We start from the raw sequence: 22,959 nt of genomic DNA, 5'->3' as shown, positions 1-22,959 counted from the left end.
GATTGATTATCTAAAGTTAATTTATTCTATTTTTACATTAATACATAGAACTATTGGTACTGATCGCAAAACAATTTTGAAACAATTCATAATTGATACCGATAATTAAACGAATTCTTTAGGAGATACTGCTAATTTTATATATGATAATCATGCGATGATTTATGAGCGCGGCGCAACATTACCGCGGTCGCTGACAGAGATGGACAAAGTAAATTTATACAGTTAATGTACAACGCAATTCTCCTCTCATTGTACTCTCTCGGACCCTATCCCGCTGGATTATCACTGCTATATCATACCGACGATGTCAGGGTATATTTGCTCGCGAGAGTAGACCGGTTAAAGGAGACTGTCAAGCTGTCGAGTTCCATTGGCGGGTCAGCCAACAAATAGCTGAAAATATAGTGGTTATTACGTAAAAATAAATACGTGGGAACATGTTTGATTGTCATTGTGCTCACTGCGGTGAAAACTTAATTGTTTAATATCATAATTTTATTGAACTACGTTAACTAATATCTGCGTATGTAATCATACGCAATTTTGATTGAAAAATATTTAACTCTTCTAAATTGTGAAATAATCGAATCATTTATAAGTGGTAATGTGTAAAAGAGATCATTTTATAGGATAATACAAAAATATAAGGAACAAGTTCATACGACGTGGAATACTGTTCTTAAAAAAAGGATCAATATATTATCGCTTGTTTTTTCATTAGTCAACTTGAGTATAATCAGTAAAAAAAATACTTAAAATAGTAATGCAAAACAGAAGATCTGTAATAAAAAAAATATTTTTTAATTTATTGCAAGTATACATGCACACACAAAGACGAAAATCTGCGATATATTAAAATCACACACATTCAATGTCCGCACATACATATGTACATGTACATATATTTCTCAATTTTCTTGAAATATTATCAGTACATTATAATGATCCGGGAGCGGAGGCAGCGACTGAGAATATTATTGAAATTCTCTCGGATATAAGATTTTAAAAATATTTTTAAAATATATCCAATCCATGCTTATGTGAGTTTTCTCAAGGAAATTATGGCTTCCCTGCAAGATGTCTTAATGAGATTTCACATAGATTTCCATTGACAATATGTATATATATATAATATAGTTATGCAATTCAAACAGATAATATCTCTTTTATGATTGATGATATGAAAAAGTATGATGAAAAACGCAATTGAATGGTTTTATGACGTCTAACTTTTCATAATATTACTTTTCCCACAGATGCATCGAGCGTCGAAATATGCGTCTATAAAGTAAACGTGCAAAATTTCTCGTTCAATAGAATCATATCATTTATTTTACGTAAATTAATTCTCCTCGACGTTTTTCTGTATTTAAAAGGGAGGGTCATCGAAAAATGAATATTTTATCGGTTATTTGTATTTTGTTATATTATATTCTGACATGCGATATGAAATATCTCGTAAATAAATTAAAATTTCGTAATTCGCAAAACTGAGACACGTACGGCAAACTGAAACGAGTGTCGTCATTTTCTCGAGTCTCAATTATATTACGCGAAACAATTAATCTACGTATAACTTATACGTAGCGAGTAACGAACAAGCCTGATGGATTAATCCCACAGTGTTGCGGTAACAGAGGACCAAATCAACGAACATGAGTGTGCGTATATATTTGAAAAGAAAAAAAATATAGGCACGCATTGCCGCTCATCAGTCGCGAGAGACCCATTTCGAAGAAGCAACAGTGAGCCGGCGGCCGTGAGCTTTGACCCGGTGACCCGGAGTGCGTGGGTTGCGCGGGGAACTTGACGAGGGACGGGAGGAGGGCGCAGGGAGAACAGGAGGGAGGTGGTCTTTCTCCTCTCCATGCAGGATGGAATCGATACCTGCCTCTCCTACCAGCCCAACCAGCCGCCCCTACAGTCCCTACAGCGTCCGCCACCCTCCGCTGCTCACCTTCTCGTTCGAGCAGACGGCGCGGCAGGCCGACCGACCAGCCAGCCGACCGTTGGTTGGGGGGCTGGAGGAAGTCGAGGAAATAAAAGCATAGCGCCCGCCGCCGCACCGCCGTGCTGCGCTGTGTCGGCCAACAGCCGCAGCAAACTCTGCCTGCTCTGAACGGCACACCTGCGGCACCGCCACCCTCTCAAGCAAGTCCCGTTTGCTTTTTCGAAGTTGCTTGCTCGAGACGTCGCGCGAAGGTGCTCAATATAATTATACATTCGACTTAAGTCCGGTAGGAAAGACTGATTAACTACGCGAGTAACAAGTTGACACGTTACTAATAACCGTATTTTTACGCGAAGATGCGCGATCGATCAATTCGCAAGCGAGGATCTTCTTCGAAAGAAGAAAACGCCTGAGAAAAACTTGGCGAATTATCAGCAATGTGTATCGAACAATACGACTCTGACTGATTATGCTTTCCATAGAAAGAATGTTTGCTTGCTATGATACATACAGCAAAGAAATGAGGAATGAATAGCAATTGAGGGTGATTGATATTTAGCTTCAAACAATCACATTTAAAGTCCATTTGTTAGTCAAGAAGTTTCTGTATTAAATTCTATACAAAACTTACGTGGCAGTTTTGTTGTTGTGTGATGTGCTCGAGTTAATTTGGTTCGGCATATGATAATAAATGGCTTCGAAGCAACATTTATCACCATCAGGATGGCGCGATATCACGCTCTGAGTAATCGTTATCCCGTAAAGTCGCCTCTTTCGGAGACTGTAGCTGCGCCCGTCTCTCACGCGCAGACCGCGTAATAATTAATTAATTTCCTCGTTATTCGGCTATCGATCGAACGCTTTGCACGCAGTGGCGCTTGTAAGAAAATCCGTCGACCGAATTTATCACATTCCAACGCTCAGAGAATGGAAATGAAATGCAAATATTAACACGCCGGCCAGCGGACTGTCTCAGTCGTTTCAGAGAGAAAACGTGATTTCGTGATCCGAAAGGACTTGCATTTAATTGATTTTTTAATCAGCAACGGTGCTAATAACCAATATAAAATCGACGATTATGCGGCATTGATAAAAGGAAGGTAGATCCATTCGGTTGAAGGCAGGGTTAGGTAAAATGTAATCAAATAAATGACTACTGCGTAAGATTACGAAGTAATTAGTAGTCATCATAATTAATGAGAGTTATGATATAATAATAAATTGGAGAGATTTTTTTTACAAATAGAAGAGGACGGTTTCCGAGTTCTTTGAGGACGATCGTATCTATAAAACGTCATCCTGCAGTAATTAATTTCTTCATTAAAGAACGAAAGCAATTATATATTCCTTTTCATTCACCACTGATCCTGTTTGCCAGTATGCCAGTGCATCTCGTTTAACTGCGTTATTCATCACTTTAATGTTTCTGTGAACTTCGGATATAAAAGGACTCGTACCGACGAATGTAATAAGAGTCTGTCTTAAGAAAGATCAGAGAATCAGGAATGCTCAATTACATGACGCCATACATCAGAGATGTTGACTCCTCGATGGGCTCCACGTGCACGAAATGGCACCTTAGGCAGCAACACCTGCCTGGAATGGCGTTGTAAGCAAGTTAAATCGATCTTCGATTCCACTGCACCTGCCACCGCAATTGCCCGGTGACCGTTTTGACAAACGCTACGTTCTCGAACGGTAATATCGTACGAAAATCTTTTATATTACATGAAATAAATTTAAAAACTTTGATAAATATTTTCTAATTCTTTTTCCTTTTTTTTTTCTTATGGAAGCGCGTTTCGCTTAGTATAGCTCAGTATAACTTAATGAAGCAGATTTAAAAGATAAAAAATTGAGCAATTTTACAGTCGGTTAAATAAAATGGGCATATTCCTTATCACGTAGATGAAAAGAATATTTAATCGCTCAATCGTTCTTTTGTGGTGATTTATTAGGCTGATGATTAGCCAACAGAGTCACGAAAATATTTGCGTGTTTCACCCGTCCACACTTGACGTCAAACTGGGTTAGGCAATGTGCATACTAGGCCGACGAGAAACTGCGCTGATCAGAATCGCATTGCCGCAGTATCTCGTCTTGGAGATTGAAGGGAAGAGAGATATTTTCACTGCAGACTCAGACGTTTAAGAACGCATCCTTGGCCAAGGAATTCGTGAATACAAAATAGGGAAGCGCACCGACGACTGAATATGCTCGAGCACAGGATAGGAAGAGAAGAGGGTTTCGAGGATGCTGCCTGCAGCAGCGCATTACTTCCGGTCGATGGACATATCGTCGATGATACATCGGTCCGCATGTTTCGGTCAATAATACAAATTAAATAAACTCTATATAATTGGCCATCAGTATTTCAAAGTATTCTTTACACGTTCGATCTAATTGTTCCTTTGACCCTTCACGTTATTAGTGCAGTAATTAATAAATAGTAACAGAATACATAAGGTAATTATAGTTAACGTTATGTAATAGTTAATAGGGTTATATTATTATTATTGTTGTTGTTAATAATATTAAAACATTGTTTATTTAGCATTCTCGAATGTATTTCTCTAAATAACGCACATAGCATTAAAAAGGAAGAAAAATTATATCGCGAATAAATAATGAAGATAATAAATGTCAATTACGCGATAAAAGCTATTTTCGAGAGATATTATAAACCCACTGATTAAGAGCTTATTTCTGGTCAGCTTGTGTCACCGATTGTAAAATTGGATTTTAATGATTCCCGACACGCGAGTTTTTTTCTATCGGATACAATGGATATTACAATGTTATCCAGTACTCGACTAGTTTCAGGTGAACTGGGCTGAGCTTGAGCTGGCGGAATGGTTTATCGATTCCAACCCTTGTCCTCTTTATCCTTTATTTTCTTTATCTTCGTCATGCACACACGTAACGCGCTGCCCGGAGTCACAGTCGGTTGACGTTCGAATTAACAATCCGTGTTTTATCATCTTCGCTCTTAAATCTTTTCCATTGTACGATACATTGCGTCACGGTTCGCATAACTGTGAAAAATTATGGTTTTTTCCCTCAAAAGATTGGCTATCTCTGATTCAATATGACGTAGTCAGTTTTATACGATTCCGATTTAATTTCAGATGATTTCTACACGTAAATATCTGTCTAATTCCTCGGTTGATTATCGTGCTCATGCCCTTACTTGGGACGCCCTAAAAACGATTGGATTTTTATTTATTCGCATAAATCTATGCCCCGTATTGAATGCCGCTATTGACTCGGTTGTCGTAGCGAGCTCGTTTGATTTATGATTTCGTATTTCACAGAATATCGTTACGATTCAACTTGACCGAGACGAACGTTACATTAAAGGTGTCGCGCGTTTCGCTCGAGCGAAGCTTGCTTTGACAGGGTGGTTTATCGATTCTGTCCCTTTTCCTCTTTACTCCCTGCCCTTTACCCGTTTTGCACACGCTTTGCACATAACCCAGAGTTACGAGATCGCTAGCGTACTCATTACCGAATTTTCGCGCGTCAACCCCCAGCTATTTGATGGCAATCATCGGAATTTCGATGATTCGTTCGAGAATGCATATCGTCAGTCGTATAACAACTACAAATCTTTAAAAATATTTTTCCAAGTCATCTATTCTTTTCAGCTGAACCTTCTGTGTTTGTTTTCTTTGCATCTTTCTTTTTCTAAAACGTAATGAGGATACTTGATTTCAACTTTAAACTTTGTGAAAATATATATATCTGTATATTATATTCCATTACTATTTCCTATTCAAGTACTATCAAAATACTTCTTAATACTTATAATCTGAATTATATTTGCATATTTCTAACACGCTGACATTATTGCGACTTTTAACACAGTCAAATTGCGAACATTTCTACGAATTAATCTTCGTAATTAATAGAATAATAGGACACGAGAATATTCTGCATCTCTGAATAAGTCGCAATTAACGGAATAATCTGTGATAAATAATTCTTTGTTCCTAATGGCTCTCGATTCCCTAGTGGTGATAATCTCTGTAGCATGACATCCAGCTAATTGAACCGATCTTTTAAGCGCGATTAATACTTTAAGTGTGAAAGTGTATTGTAACGTACTGTAACAAAAAATGCATAAGACAAGTGAAACATTGAATCTATTAAAGTTTTAAACCATTCTTGTCCAAATCTATAATAGTTTTATGTTCTTTTTTTATAGTACTGATAAAAGATTAATCAATCCAAGATGTCTAACAAAGAGTAAAAAATATTCGCGAATAAAAAAACTATCGTCTTAACGCCATAAGATTGAGTTTCAAGAGCTTTCAAGAAAAACTCGAGTGTTTTTGATATCTCGAAATTTGCTCAAGGAGAATTCAAATGGAATTACTTGTTACTTGAGTTTTCGAAGTATTTACGAATCCTTGAAACTGCTTTTCGCGATATTAAGCGGTCTTGTTTTCACAGGAAGAAATCGTGAAACAAAACAAATCCGTTCGTCGATTTGATCCACGATTCTTCGTCTCTCTATCTCTCATCCGAGTTTCAATATTCAAATGGTCCCGCATACATTGTTGGTCGCCGAGAGATTCTAGTAAAGATCATAATCCATGAGGCAGTAGTAGCGAAATCGGCGGAACAGCCTGGCATTCAACAGGCCTCGAACCAGTGACCCAAATCCATGGCGCTTCGAGACGTACGCTTTTCTAGAATCGGATTATCGGTCAGCATTCGTGCCCAATATTCTTTTAATTCTTGCGCTCATTTCGATGCTGTGCAAAACGATATCGTACTTCCGTACTGACAGAATGTCGAATAAGATAGACGTGGTTCGATACATGTTAATATCGGCACTCTTTCAATTCTTTTCAAAGCGATCAGATAAAATGGGATATGTGAAGGATATAGAAATAATATGGTAATAATGTAAAGTCAGCAACTACCGAATTTATGAACAGAATTTCGCAAAGCTGCTATTATAATAATATATCATGTTTATATACCGTAATAATAAGCTTTGCATAGTTATAATACGTTCTTCTTAATTTAACATAATAACATATTCTATATACTTAGAACGCCACCATATTACAATGTTAGTCTCATCGGTTTAGACAAAAAGGTTATACAATTAAATATCTTTAATTATGGTAAATTGTACTTATGTACAATCATATTAATCTATGTTGCTACATATACAACACTCGATTCGCTTATATTATTGAGACAGATGATAATTTAAAATTTCGATAAACCTCCTGATAAAAAAGATATTTGCTTTCGAGATATGTACGAATTACGATAAGCTTGTTGCTAAATAACATATTGGGATTCAAACACATATTGAAATTAGTAATGAATTTGCAAAATATATATAAAGATTATAAAATATTTAAAATACAGGAAGTTATATAATGCGTGATGTGCAAATCAAAATTTCTCATTTTTATATATCTTTTTGTATTTAATAGTCAGAGCGCCTCTTTTAGCATAAAAATTGTAGATACTTTTATAGACTTAAAAAGAAATATTAATCTTTAATAAGAGATACTTATAATATACTTATAAATTTTATATTGGCTCGAAGCACCGCGAACGAAAGACTCACACCGTGACTGTGAAATCGCCGAGAAACGAAGTTAACCCAAATCCATACATATATCGTAACGGTGTTTTCGAGGGAACGAATTATCGGACGACCCATTTTCACCCAATGTCGCCAACTTCTTTTTGACCGTTTGCCGACGTGGAAATGATAACACGCGCCTGCCAGGCGCCAAAAAGGAAAAATGGTGTTTGCCGGATGTCGATAAGACTCACCCATCGTTTCGCGAACCGAACGGAAAAACGTCGTTTTCCGCGACGTTCTACGTCGCGGTATTTACGCGTCGGCGCCGCGGCGTAGTGCAAACTTTTGCGAATATTTAAAAAGTTATCTGTTCACCCCGTAACTTTCTCACCTGGACCGAGTTTTCGGACGTCGATACATCTCGGACGTCGCGCACCCCCGCGCCCGCGCCCGCGCCCGCGCCCGCGCCCGCGCCCGCGCCCGCGCCCGCGCGTGCTCGCGAAAGTTAGGCGCGGCGCAAATTTGCGTTTCAGAAAGTTTCGTTCACACAAGTCTCACTGCACAAGTCTCGGCGAGACCTCTTGGCACGCAGCTCTCCCAAAAGTTCCATCTTCCGAATAAAATTTTATTCAAAGAGCAACATAAAAATTCACTCGAATAATACAATTCAATTTTATAAATGAATATCTAAGTGATTGAAATATATAATTGGCATACTGCTTTTGAGACTATATAAAAGTTTAAGATTACTCAATATTCAAAAATTTATCGCAGCAAATAGAATTCCATAAATATACTAAAATTGAAGAACAATATATTTAAATAGGACCAATACCTGAGTACTCTCTCTCTGTTTTCTCGTGAGAGACAGAAATCGGGGGAAGCTGCTTTTATTTCCACTGCACTTTTTAAATAAAACTTAAATAGTTTCTTATATGTAAATGTTCCATTCTTAACACAATTAACACAATTAGGTAACGGATACTTATAGAATTCTTCAGAGATTCTTCAGAGATTTCGTTGCTTCACTGAACAAACTGATAATCGCGCTAAATTATGGCTAAAAGAAACGATTCTCGGTTTACAGGCTCGATTCGCTTCAGCTGTCGTTAACGCGAAAAGACGAGGAGAAGTACGAAAGGCACAGATTACTCTCCTTCCTTTGAGAAAACGGTGCCAAAGAACGAAGACCGATCTGTATGTTTGACTTCACCGGAACGTAACCGTTTGATTATACTGCGCCCGTCTAATATTATACCTTCGCTGTTCCGGCAGACTCTCGGACTACATTGTATACGCAAATTTAATACCGCCGAATACCGCGTAATAGCACATGCGCGCAGCAGGATATACTTCGGTAATCCCCTTCAAAATTTCAACGGCGGTGTTATATGCGCAAGCCGCACGATGCGATCGTTAGAACGCATAATGGGTAACGCGTAAGTCGATATGCTCAATCGCTTTGTTACGCGCGAACTGCCAATGCAGTTGGGCTGAAGATGCGATGTAATGCTGATTCTCTAACGCGTTCCTGCGTACACATAATAGCGCTACGAGAATAGCACTCGGAAAATAGCTTTACCTGCTGGATAAAAAATTAAAATTCGTGAATTATGAAAAAATTACGCTACGCGAATCTACGGCACGTAAATTGCATGAACATTCTGTCAGAAATTAATTTTAGAGTGATAAAAGATGCACAGACCCTTCAGAAGATGAATTTTGGTATAATAAAGTGCTATTTCATTTTCATCTTGCTCTTTACATTATGGATGGCGTAACGAGTCGCCTCTCATCAAATTCAAATTTGGTATCAATTTTTCTAGGTAACAAAAAACATCAAAAAAGGTTATTATTTATTCCAAGTGTTCAATTTTTAACATTAAGTGCTTTTTAAACAGCCTGAATTAAAATATTTATTAAAGAATAGATTTATATTATTTTGGAAATTAGTTACAAAAATATCTAATATCTAATATCTAATATAATAAAAAAGAGGTTGAAAATTAATTAAACACATACCTTTCTCGACATTTCCTCAAAAATGACAACTTACATGTTATTCCAGAGACTCAGAAAGTAGCTCGTTGAAGTATTTAAGTTAGAATTCCCTGTGTATCGAGATCGAGCATGTTAATTATAAGAAATTTTAATGGAAAAATAATATCTTTATAATATCTTTATTTCACATTGACTTGTGTAAGATTTTTTCTTCAATCGTCCTATACGCCAAATAGTAAATAGTTTTCGTTACGTGGTGAGAATTCTGTAGGTAGAAACCCTCTGGGGGATTTATCGCGCCGTTAATTTTACGGGGGTACGTCTGGTGAGAGCACATGGAACAACCTTCTCGAACGTGGAGCATCCACAGGTTGTCGTCTGACCTAATCTGACCTAACCCAAGTGATTAAGGACGTTGAATCAATGGAGACAAGACGAGGAGGTTTCAAGGAGACCGTATCTCTTATCAAATCATTATCCTTTTATTAAATCATTAGCCTCCTCAAACGAAGAAGCTTGTTAAATTTCGTCGAAGCGCGAAATGCCCAACGAAATGTAAAAACCTGATATTTCTCTCATTAAACTGAAATATTGAACTGAGCAAATAAATAGGAAATTTCTCGGTCATTGGGTAACTTGTCGGTTCAATACTGTCATACGAGTTCAAAACGTACCAACGAAATCAACGATATTCAGCTTTTCACAAAACTGGAGTGTCCTCGAATATCTTTCATCTTAATTTCTCGAGTAGAATAAGGATTTTTAAGATATTTAATTGCTTTTATCAATGTTAATTTAAGAGTATGAAAGGACGAGCTAGTTTTTTGAGAAGGTCACGTTACAAGACTGACCGGTATAATCGATCCGCAGTACTATGTATCGCTATGACTTTTCGAACTCAAGCACTGATATTAGACTGATGATTGAAAAATTTATTTACTTTATGTTGTACACTAATGTTGGTCGCTATTTGTTTGCTTGAAATATTGAAGTTACTGGGCTTTACAACACGCTCTTGCGTCATTAAATTCACCTCTTACGATCTTCTTGAATAGACACTCGTTTTGCTCGTCTGTGACTCGACGATCATAAAAATTGAAAGCGATTACATTAAGAAGTTTTGTCAATTGTAAAAATTGCTGTCCAGCTTTCGCAGCATTATTGTATATTCTGAAACCAACAGATTCGCGTCGCGTTTCAATAATGGTATAGGAAGAATTATATTTCGAGGACAACAGTTCTCTCTATTTTCCTTTTTCCTGCTCGTCTTGGCGAGACTTGGCTTTGGATCCTCGTAGCTTGAGCTCCTGAAAGGCTTGACAACAAACGAATGACAACGTTCTAGAAGAAATTTTGGTCTTGGTAGATTCGTTGCCGTACGCTCCGTTGCTCCTAACCATTGGAGGTAGGCTCGCGAAGGTGGAATCAATACGTGAACCTACAACCATCTCTACGTACACAATGCTAGCCGGCCAAACCCGACAAGAGCAATGTGTATGTACCGCCTCGTACCTCTCGTTTTCTCCGTCGACTGTTGCTCAATGGTCGTGGCTCTCTCCCTGTATGTGTTCCTCTTTAAACCCCTCTCTTTTCCCCCTCTCTCCTTCCAACTTCTCCGCATGTGTCCCCACTTTTATTTGCGCCGATTTTCTTCGCCTAGTATTTTTTCTCTCTTTTTTTCTTCTCTTACTTTCATGATGATGCAAAATCCTGCCGGATGAATGCCAGCTCCCCTTTTGACGGCGCGCCTTCATTCTGTTCCAGGAAATTCAGCGTCGTCACTCCATTTTCGAGCCCAGTCAGCGCACGTTGGCCGACACAGTTCGGTAAACAAATGCTCTCGATGTAATTTATAGCTTATGCACTTTCCTCTCCCTAAATTACTCGCAAGTAGTAGCAACAGCTCTTTCAAATGTGATCGTTCTTCCTTCCCACTTTGTTCTTTTTCATAAGCGAAATTATCATCGCTAGCTTGATTTACAACTGAGAGAATCAGTAAATTAAATTAAATTGATAAATAGACAAACAAATCTTTCATCCATTATCCCGAGTGACAGACGCGTAACAGCCCATTTGACAGAGGGCCTCTTACAAGCTATAGGACTTGAGTCTATCTTTTTGAGAATGTTTGCAAACAATTTACACACATCTTCCATTCAGCTCAAACACAATTTGCAGAGTATCAGCATTCAGCTCGAATTCGCAAATATATATATATATATATATATATATATATATATATATATACATATATGTATACATATACTTCTCTTGCGCGTGTGTAACGACAGTGAATCTGTTTGATTTGCAGGAATGGGGAGTGTCGGCAGCAACGTGACAGGAACGACGACGACAGATCCGACGACGTTCCTGCCAGACGCAACGCCGACTTTAAGCGAGCGCGAACAGGTCAAAATCGAATTTTACAAAACGTACGACGTCATGACGGGGATACGGATCGCCGCGACCCTCGGCGGCTTTTTCAGCTTAATGGTGTTGCTGGTAGTTTACAAGAGCAGGTGATTTTAAGGATGTTTAAAACGGCATTTGCATCGTCGTTAAAATACAATTAGAATTATGGGTTATATATTTACCAGATGCAAAGCGAGCAAACAATTGGAAGACCCGGCTTTGACTGCGGCGGCAGCCGCGGCGGTCGCGGAAGCTGAAGCCGAAGAACGCGCACTCGCCGTCGCTCTCGAAGCGATCGCCAGGTTACCACCCAGACCGGGTCGTGGTCCGAGAAGATCGTTGTGCGTTGAGGTATATCGTAGCAACCTAAATATTTCCGTTAAAATAATTAACAAGTACACATATATCCCTAAAACGAGTTCTCCTAAAAGTGAAATCATTAGCGTTAGAACATTAGCAAAATTAATGTTCTATTTTTAGTTCTGAGAAATTAAATGATGTATTTTAAAGTTTCTTCTTAATATTTGCAAGAAATTATAAAATACGATGTCAATATTCATCACCGAATTAGGGCAATTTTTATTTAATAACGTAACTAGAGCTTGTTTACATATTGAGAAAATTATATATTGAAACATCACTATTGATTAAATCGTGCAGTTTTCGATAAGTAGTACAGTTTTAAAACTTTGCCGGCAGAGCGTTAAAGTTTTGGACTGATACCAAAAAAGTCGTGGCACGTTTCACAGAGCTCTCTATTTAAGAGGGTTGCGTTCAGTTTGTAATTTGTCTGTTCGCCAAGCACTCGTAATTGATAGAAATATTTACATCAGATGAATCAGTCTCATTCACCCGTGGTGGCACCTCGCTTCGCCTCAGTCGGAGGTGGATACGACTCCCTGCTGGCACCGCCAATCAGGCAACCGAGGTTGGCTCCTCCGGTCGATCACAGAAGATGTAGCTCGGTCACCTGTAGCAGCACTGGAAGTAGTTATCTGGAACGAAGGGGTTCAGCCATGGTAATGCCGTGCCTTCCGCCTCCTCCATCCTACCCGCGTCACGCCGCCTACGATGAGCCATGGGATTTATATTACCCTATCGATATCCAGGTAGACACGATATTTGCGATCGCATATCTTTCGACGTGGCTTCTTCTGATCTTAATTCTTCTTTAATCTTTATTTTGTAATTATTTATTCACTATCTTGGATAACATGATCAACTATTATAAATCTACTATAACACAATAATAGCTTTACTGTTTCACATTTTAGATTATAACTTAGCCTGTTACAAATAATAAATAAAAATTAGTTAAACCGCAATTAGTGTTAAGGAACATCACGAGATATTATTCAAAATTTATTAAAAACTTGTGTGTGATGTAATCAGGTAATACAGCCAACCCCAGATTTATCGCCGTGCGGTAGCGAGGTCGGTCTTTATGCCGGGGCAGTCGGCAGCCTTATGGCGGCGTCGTCGGGCAGAAGAGCGCCGTTGGCATCGATGGGTAGCGTGGATCCTCCCGATCCAGAAACCAGATCGCTCGGCTCCGATTCCGTCTTCCTGAAGAACGAGGACGAGGAGCAGTGCATCGACACTGAGGACGAAGTTTCGGGTTTTTCCACGGACTCGGACGCGCCTGGGCCAAGCTGTCGGCGGTTCCTACGGGTGCCTTCTAGGAAAAAGCGGATCCCCGAGAAATGGGACGGATGCGCGGGCTGCGTGCCCAGGCGACGAGCCGGTAATAAACCCTGCCAAGAATGTATGACCATCAGTGCCGCTGTCGAAACCTCCAGGTGAATTTTCTATTACGAATTCTCATATAAAGAAAAAAATGTTGCTGTCGCAGCAAGAGATCATCGTCGTTACTGCAAGTTTAAAGCAACAAACTTTTGCCACTAAAACTAATAATAACAAGCACGTGTAAATATTAATAATCACAAGAATACCAAACATTCCAACTTCGAATTTTTTTCAATAAAACAACTATATTAAAAAAAGGAACTTTAACAGAATATTTTCATCACACAGAAAATATTATCAAAGAACCTAATTATTACTTGTTATAAATTATAAATTTTTATATATCTAAGCACTTGCATTAGTGGGTTCTGGTCCTAAACTTCTTTTCTTCCTTTTATATATTAAAGAACACTTTATTTTTAATTAATAAACCTTTGACAATAGGTCGAAACCAGCTTCAACGACAACCAGTAGCAGTCAGAGTAGCGTGGGATCTCCACCGTGTTCACCGCCGATCGAGCTGAGGCACAGACCACCAACGCCATTACCATCAATCCCGCCAATATGGTCCCAAGAAACGCTCTTTTAGGATGCGTCTTTCGTAGTGAGCATGTCCTTCGACTTGTTTTTATCGAGACACGAAGCTAAACCCAGAATGTCGATATCTGAGGAAATCATTTGCCCGAAAAATTGATTGATCTGGTCTTTAACCGTCTTGTATCTCTAAATAATTTCCTCTTTTTTCTCTTGGATCCTGTCGCCATTAAAATATATTTTACGTGGATTTGAAAATTCAATTGTTATATCGGTCAGTGAATTCGACTACAATTCATGAATGCAACAATTGCCATTATAATAAAATTGTTATAAAAATATTTTAAAAAATCTAAATTTTGATATAACAAAATAGAAAGTAAACAAAATTATATCATTGAAAACCGTAATCTTTACAAATCGTAAGAACAAAGAAAAGAATAAAAGTTAATCAATAAAGAGGAGAAGCGGAAGAAGAACGTACGAGCGAGACGTGGAGAAGAACGCCGGAAAGCATTTTCGTCCGAACGTGAGGAAATATCGGAGATTTTCGATATTACAGCGGTGACTTCTGTCCCGAAACCGGAGCAAACCCATCTTAAGGTAGTCTAAATCGAAGGCATTTTATGTCGACTGTATGGTACACTCCATGACAAGCATGAAACTCGGATCGGATTACCCGCCCATTTAAAGGACGCGTCTACAACCCGCGAGACGAGGCTGACGGCGACTTAGTCTAACTATACTTGAGATCTCATCTACCGACGTATTTCAGACGTCTGCCTACTCCATCATGCTCCAGAATAAGTTGGCGAACAATGCACGCGCGCGCGGTCGCGTTTATCTGAAAGTTCATATAACTGCATTGTGGCTGTACCAACCAGCATCCCGACGCCAGCACCAGAGAAAGTGCGTACAATTTATCTCGCATCGCAAGCCGTGCTCCACTACAATCTTATTTAGTCGAAGAAGATTGGGCGACATTATTTCCCGTCACTGAGCCACATTCTCGACGATACTCTCTTCGACGACATTCTCTTCATACGAGCATCCTCCGTAACATGACCAGGCGCACATCGACATCCGTGATCCATTTAACAACGAAAACAAGCAAATGCACTTCCTCGCTTAAGACATTCGTGGCGTCCCAATTGGCGTTTGTAATGCCTCTCGAGATCGCGAGAACTTGGGAGAAGGACGCATGGTGATCTATATCGCACAAAGGAGAATATCCGAGAAACGAGCGGAGAAACTCGTTCCGATCGATCAGGGTGAACCGCGTAACTCGCAACTCAGGAGACTGTCGAAGGAAGGCCGATCGACAATGCGGGAGAAATAGGGAATTATTTTTATACAAGCGCGACGATAATCAAGCTCGTTGAACTGATCGTGATGCTTCTCGTGAAAACAATAATACGCGCGCAATACTCAATTGTATGACGTCAGTGTAACATGTGATTGTCAACGAGACGAGCGGATGGAAGAGTGAAATAGAAAGAAAAGAGAGAGAGAGAAACGGGGGAAATAGCACTTTCGCTCGGATAATCGTCGAACCGGATTTCCCCGTCGCAATTTTCCCGACAGAGAAAACCGCCGGTTCGCCGTTGATCCGACGTTTCTCTAACGCGAGGAAAACAAAACGTATTTCTATTCGTGTAATCTTGTAAGCTCTGTAAGGTTTTGGGTGTACGTGTACGTGTCTATAACCCTCTTGCGTACGATAGATAAACACCGTGCTCGATGGAGGGGAACCGGAAACTGGGCGACTGCCGTTATATGGTCTCGTAAAAACGGCGAACCAAAGTTGCCAAAATTCCCTGATCGCCGTATTTTGACAAGGTGGTCTATTATATCGATCGTTTCGCAAAGTTGGTTGGTAAATTTCTATCCGGACTGGAATATCGATCGATTAGATATTCCACGGAAACAGAAATCCCCGCAATTAGGCCTGTATCTGATCTAAAGAAATCGTAAGATACTCAAAAGAAATAAGAGGAAGAATATGTGAATTTATTTCAGTTTTTTATCCCCGTCAATTCAGTGATATTAGCTGACGAGAAGCTCGCTGGGTGTAGAAAATCGAATTTATTAAAATGTTAGAGCGCGTCGGTGTAAAGAACAAAAAGATAAAAAGAGAGACATATAGTAGACGAGACATATTTATCGTTGACAAGAGCAACTTGTGTCTATTTTCGATAAAAGATAAAAAGTAGTTGAACCAGACGAGCCATATATGCCTCTATGTCTACATCTGGAGACTTTTCCGCGGAGGCTAACATCACTGCCGGTCAGCCCCTCCAGGCACACGACGATAAACGAATAAAAATAAAGCAGAAATTAATACACATTTACGTAAAAGCAAAACGAACGCACGAGGACTACCTACCATTGTTCTAGCCAAGAGTTTGTATAGTAGACGAATAAGACGAGCCGAGAAGTTATTATATATATCGGGATTAAAAAAAAGAAGAAAAAGAGAAGAAATATATAAAATGTAATAGACGCCACGCACGCAGTGCTGCGACCGTTACTTTTAGATAGGTGTACATACACGTCGTGTTACGATGCGTTACGTTGCGTTGAGCTTATACGACAGCGACTCGCCCTCGCTGATCGACAAAGAGCGGAGGGAAGGCGAGACTCTAACGTCGTCGATCTACATGAAGAAGAGACTTTACATTACGTTGGCTGCGTTCTAAACTTCGCCCCGGAGGTACGAATTTAACAAGCCGCAAAACAAGACGCGAAATACGAGAAATACGAAGAGAATATATAATCACGACTACATGAAACTATACAGACCCGTGTAATTCCCTCTAATAATTTATATACTGCTATCCGCTATACCCTCGGCCACTAAGCCGAAAAAACGTCAACTTTTGTGGACCTAAGAGATTAAGAGAAAGTTTCTCGGAGACAGAAAGGAAAAGGGAAAGAGAGAGATGGCGGGAGGTGTCCAAACTTCAAGGAATACACGCAAAAGTTTCGTGATAAATAAGGGAAAGTCCCTAATTGAATATTGTATGCCTTATTGAATCATTGTTATATATATGTATATAAAAGCTGACATTTCGCTTGAGAATTACGATAACGTCGTGAAAAAGTAGTCGTCACAGGAGGCGAAGTTTTAGAACGCGGCTGTAGGAGAATAAAACAGAATTATTACTATCGCGAGGTGCGCTTTGCTATACGCCGACACGCCGACGAATTCGTTCCACCCGAGTTCCTTCCGTTGAAACGTATCACCGTAATTTTTTTTCCAATAAATAATACGTTGCGAACAATTAGGAAAAAAGTCTATTCAAAATTCCTTCGAGAACCCTTGACGTGAACCGCATATACGTTCATTAGTACGAATGTATTGTATAGTTCCTATGTATTTTATAGTTCTATCGTTGTCAACAGCGTTGGAATAATGAAGATAATTTCCGCGCAACGTCGCGTAAGCGAAGATCAAGTACATATTTCTCGTTTGCATTCTTATTAAAGTGATTAACCGGGAACAAAGTTTTCAACGGCGCGTGGCGTGCAGCAGGCCGCCCCGTAGTCGCGTAAGACAAGGAGCTTGAAAACTCGCGAGTGCTGCCGAATTGCCAAATGTAACAATCAAACAGTGTCTAGTTGAAGTATAAAATTCAAAAAGAGCCGAGGATAATCCATGCGGATATATATACGCGCGAATAGATGCGTGAATGTGCGCGATTGTGCGTGCGTGTGCGTGTGCCAAGTAGTTTAGCACAATTTTAGGCGGACGAAACGTATATACATATACATACATACATAAATGTACATATGTATATATATATATAGGGCGAGTGCGAGACTTTTTAGAGACTGTACACGAACGAGTCCGTGATTGATTTTAGCATCTAACGTTCATACAACCACGTGAACCTTTTCTCGGTGCCTTTCTGCTGCACTTCTTCCATCGTCGTTTAGAAAAATATACACTCTCTTCACTATCCTCATTAACCATTCTCCTCTCTATACTCTCTTCCCTTATACTGACTCCTTTTTAGGAGTGTTTCCGCGCGATGCCGCAAGGAACCTGAACGAATTAAAGTAAAATCTACACATGTTTTTTCTTTTTTCAATTCAGTTCTTTTATCTCTAGCTAAAGATATCAGATATAATTTCATTAAAGAGTATCCAGAAAGCAAAGAAAAATAATGACAGAAAAACACATTAATGTACGAAAAATATACTTACTAATTTTAAAAAAGTTATATTTAATTAGAATGGAAATTATCGTCTTGGTTAAACTTGTTTAGAAGATTAGTTGTCAATTTAATAAAATTAAAAATATGATACTGGTTTCTTTTTAACTAAATATTAAAAGCAAAGATGTAGTTCTTCAAAAAAATTATATTTTTATTACTTCTATAACATATTTATGCAGACATTATGTATGTTGTTAAATTTTTGTCGGATTTAAATTTTAATAACATTGTTTGCTTAAAATTTTAAATTTAAATAATAAATGTAAAATAAATGAAAAAAGAATCTGTTGATGATGCTATCGGGAATATTGGACAAAAATTATTTATAATAAATTTTGTAACTAATTATTTTAATCCAAAAATAGTGCTTTGTTTGGAATTAATATTTTGCACTACATTTTGAATATTTTCTAAAGCTAGCTAGAGAAAAATGAGAAACTGTAGTGGTGCGGCTGCACGGAACCTCTCTCATATTAACGATTATAGACCTTCGTACTTTTATAATTTTTCTACTCTTTAACATTAGATACTTTTAAGAGTAAGGAACTGTTACTAGAATTCGCGCCTAGATTCATTGAACATATATTGATAAAGATAATTATACAACTTCTCTTGACTTGAATTATTCGTTTTTAAGACCCATCGCATCTCTTTCGTTATATTGATTTATTAAAAACACTCATTGTTAAAACTAACAAATAGAATAATTTCTTTAAAAACACTGTTTATACTTTAAGTTTTGAATAATTAATTTCAAAGATACTACAATTTTATTACAGTGATAACAGTTAACAGTTACTTTTCTTCATTAATGCAGTCTTCATCTTTCTCTTCCCCCTTTTGTTACATCCACAAAACCTGCGTTTGTTTATTCCTATTGGGAGATATTGGGAAAATTAAATATGTAATACACATAACGTGCAGTATTATAGATTTTATTTTCCCAATAGCTCTCCCAATGTGAATAAACGAACGCAGGCAAATTATACTCTTGCCAAAATGAATGTCTACAAACAGTTTTTTTATTTAATATTCTTTTTACTAAGTATATATACATTCTCACAATAATGAGCTTAATGAGTAGTTCTCACAATAATAAGCTTAATGAGTATTGAACCAATGTCAATTTTATCTTTATCGATATTTTACCTTTAGAAATTTATAAAAAGTATTTGGGTTAAAAAATTCTCCTATCCCTTCCAAATAATAGGAATATAGGAAACTCAATATTTATTGCATTTCTAGTATACCACATGGTTTTCTAATATATACGACTGATATAATTCCCGATATATACAGGGTGAATCATTACATAGATATATACAGGGTTATCACGATACAGATTTCTTAAAACTAAACAATTTTTCCTTAATCTAAATTCTAAAGCATCTAGGGAAGCAATTAACATGAGTAAATTTGTCCATAGATGAATCATCCTGTATATAAATACAGATAATACAAATTAAAGCTTTGGCAATTTTTTCAGCTTTTGTGTAAAAGGTATTATATTCTTTTCTATATTCTACTATTTCTATTTTCAAGGAATATACCATCTATGTTTTTTATACATTGTAGTTCTATTCAAATAATTATGTTTAAATTTAATTAAATATGTGTTATTTTACAATGTTAACGCTTATCACAAGATCTGTCTCTAGTTCTTCATTCTATTTCGTACCCCTAGAGAAATGCTATTTACTGACAAAGAAATTCTTACATCTTTGCGACTCGTATCTGATTATGTTCGAGCCCTCGCTATTATTATCGTATCACTGGAAAGTTGCACAAAATCGAAGCGCATGTTTGCTAATTTAGGCTAATCAAAAATTTAACGTAATAAAATAAAACGCACGTATCATTAAATATATAAATATATTAATAAAAATATAATCCTTTTAATAATTTTTAATCACTTTTTTTATAATAACGGTATGCATTGTATAATATTGCGTTGTGGAATGTACATAGAAAATATAAAAAGTTCTTATATTTTTTCTTGAACGTGAAATTCCTTTCATTAAACCTGATAAAAAATATTAATGAATAATGTACATTACATTGAATATTTAAATAAAAAAATTTAAACGTATTTAATTTACCAAATCTAAGAAAATTACACTGAAAAAATTAATATGTTGCGTGTTATATTCATCGCTCCTAAATGGCGTTAGTTTTACGGCAGATTAGCGGAAGGCAAACATGCGACTTCAAGACGTGCACCATCAAAGCGAAATTTTATTTAAATCATTAATTTAGAGCTCAAAAAGAGTCCCTCAAAAGCTGCAACTCTGAAATTCAGTGATGTGAGGAGTCCGTGCGAACGTGTCGGCTAGTGATGAGAGAATGCGCGTGTTACATAAACGGACGCCCATCCATTAATTGCGTTATCGTTAGAATGAAAAAAAATAACAAAAACTGACGGCTCGATAATTAGCTCGCAATAAACTAAACGCAGGCGCAGTTGTTAAGTGTTCCGTTTTGTAAATAGCTCCACGGCGAACCATGTTAATTGTGAGAACGAGACTTGGACTTGGCGGAAGTGTGAGAAAACGCAAAAAAAAAATGATAACGAAAACCAGCGTACAGCAAGAACGGCCTCAAAAACGGTACAGAGATATTCCGTCGACCGACACGATGGGATGACGGTGAACCCAATGGTGCAATTCGGCACGAGTGACGAATTCGAAAACAAATGTTGAAATATTTTTCGGTCGCAATCTTATATCGATATTTTGCGATTATTTATAATTTTCGAAAACATTGCACAAGTGCATCGATTATATAACAAATGTCAAAATCTCTTATTTATGGCTATTTTTGCTACTGCACAAAATTAAATTCAAATTAATTTTTTATAAGAATAATGATGTATCAGAATTACACCAATTGGGAATGAAAAATTGTACATATATAAAATTTCTTCCATACATACGTTATCACACGTACTTCGATATAAAAAATATTATATCTAACTAAATGCAAACGTGTAATTACATATATTTTATTTGTATATATGTGTACTAATATTTTAATATAATTGCAAGGCCTTTTCGTAAAAAGAATACTTGAACGTATCGTCTAATATACATATATGTCGCAATAAATATAAAAGTATTAATCAAAGTATAATCAAAAGAACAAGTGGGAAATATATATAAAAATTAAAAATGTAACTCTTTCACTTTCACTTAAAGATATTTAACAATTATTATTCCAATAAGATATACAATTGTAATATACTTACAAAATATATTTTCCCAAAAAAAATATTTTTAAAGATATGATAGAATATCGATGGAAAAGTGACAGGGTTAACTAAATTCTTTTACAAACAAAAAAATTTAATACAAGTAAACGGCGCTGCTGTAGCAATTAACACGTAATGTATTAACTGCCATAATAATAATTTATAAGAAAAATATTTTTTATTGCTAAATATCTTATTTATTAATTACAATATGATATACGCAATGTATGAGAACTGTCAGTGACTTACAAATAAAACTAGAAATTGGAGTCATATGATTAATGTAAAGTCAACCAATATCGAAACTTATTTAACATTTGAATCTAGTCGAGAATTTTTAGTTTCATTAACACTGTTATTTTTATCTCTCGCGATACTTTAGCGTTTAGCTCTGCTAAGCTTTTTCTTCATATATCTTTGTATAAAACTAGGTAAAAGTTTGTTAGCGATGTGGGCCTTGACTTCTCTCACTCTATTTTTCGTTCATCAATTGTTCTTTACGGCCATTAACGTCACTCGATCGAGCCGACAAAAAAACAATTAGGGAAACGGATGGAGTCAACAATTTGGTGAATTTATGTCCGACAAACAACATACAAGCCCCGTTCTGTCGGTCGCCGGAACGAAACCCGAAAGCCGAACGTTCTGTTCGACGTCGATGGCTCTTTTTTTACTCGAGATCGATCGAAAATCCAACCGACTGCCGATCGTGCGCTGCGCGCGTATGATCGATCGATCGATATCGAATGGAGCGTTTATCGGGCAACATAATACAATAAGTTACTCAAAATGTTATCCGAAGCGTTAAAGGAAAAAAAATAACAAACAACAAAGGCGATGGAAACAGTGACATACACGCTTACAGATACACGTGGTTACCCACACAAGTATACATACATACACATACACGTACAAGATGTTAATAAATTGGAATAAATGTTATGACTATATTTCAAAATTTCTACTTTCTCTTTAATAGCATCCTATCATATAAAGGTGTACGATATGTTAATATATAAGTTTCATTAAAACCTTTTCGTGTTCCGATACTGAACAATAAATATTTTTATAGTTATTATTTATTATTATTTTTGTGATTATTTTATTGTTGCTTCTATATTTCATAAAGTATTCACATCAAACCATATTACATTTAATGGTTTATCTAACTGCATAGAAAAGATTTTGTATATATTTCACGTATATTCATTCACACGTACAATTCCTATTTGATTTCTATTTTTATCGTTATCATCATCATGATTTTAAAATAGTGCAATTTTTGAAA

The 22,959-nt window shown here is 37.2% G+C and overlaps 1 protein-coding gene across 6 annotated transcripts in view; it reads left to right on the top strand.

Annotated features, from left to right (window-relative positions):
* The window catches only part of LOC139770474 (uncharacterized), a 72,850-nt gene extending 50,229 nt beyond the window's left edge, over positions 1–22,621 (top strand). For 5 of the 6 annotated variants that reach the window (XM_071702449.1, XM_071702446.1, XM_071702447.1 and 2 more), the window contains 5 exons: positions 11,824–12,031; positions 12,110–12,275; positions 12,758–13,033; positions 13,317–13,723; positions 14,115–22,621. In XM_071702449.1, the coding sequence (XP_071558550.1) occupies positions 11,824–12,031; positions 12,110–12,275; positions 12,758–13,033; positions 13,317–13,723; positions 14,115–14,259 (1,202 nt within the window). In that variant the 3' untranslated portion in view covers positions 14,260–22,621. Of the gene's footprint in view, positions 1–11,276; positions 11,339–11,823; positions 12,032–12,109; positions 12,276–12,757; positions 13,034–13,316; positions 13,724–14,114 lie in introns of all 6 variants that reach the window. The other variant, XM_071702450.1, reaches the window with a different exon arrangement.
* Positions 22,622–22,959: the final 338 nt, after the last annotated feature.

The sequence above is a fragment of the Temnothorax nylanderi genome, unplaced genomic scaffold (assembly GCF_030848795.1).
Source record: "Temnothorax nylanderi isolate EJ_2023f unplaced genomic scaffold, tnyl_v1.0 TNYL_tig0030_pilon, whole genome shotgun sequence".
NCBI lineage: Eukaryota > Metazoa > Arthropoda > Insecta > Hymenoptera > Formicidae > Temnothorax > Temnothorax nylanderi.
The sequence above is the reverse complement of the archived record's forward strand: the minus strand, read 5'-3'. Positions and strand labels throughout refer to the sequence as shown.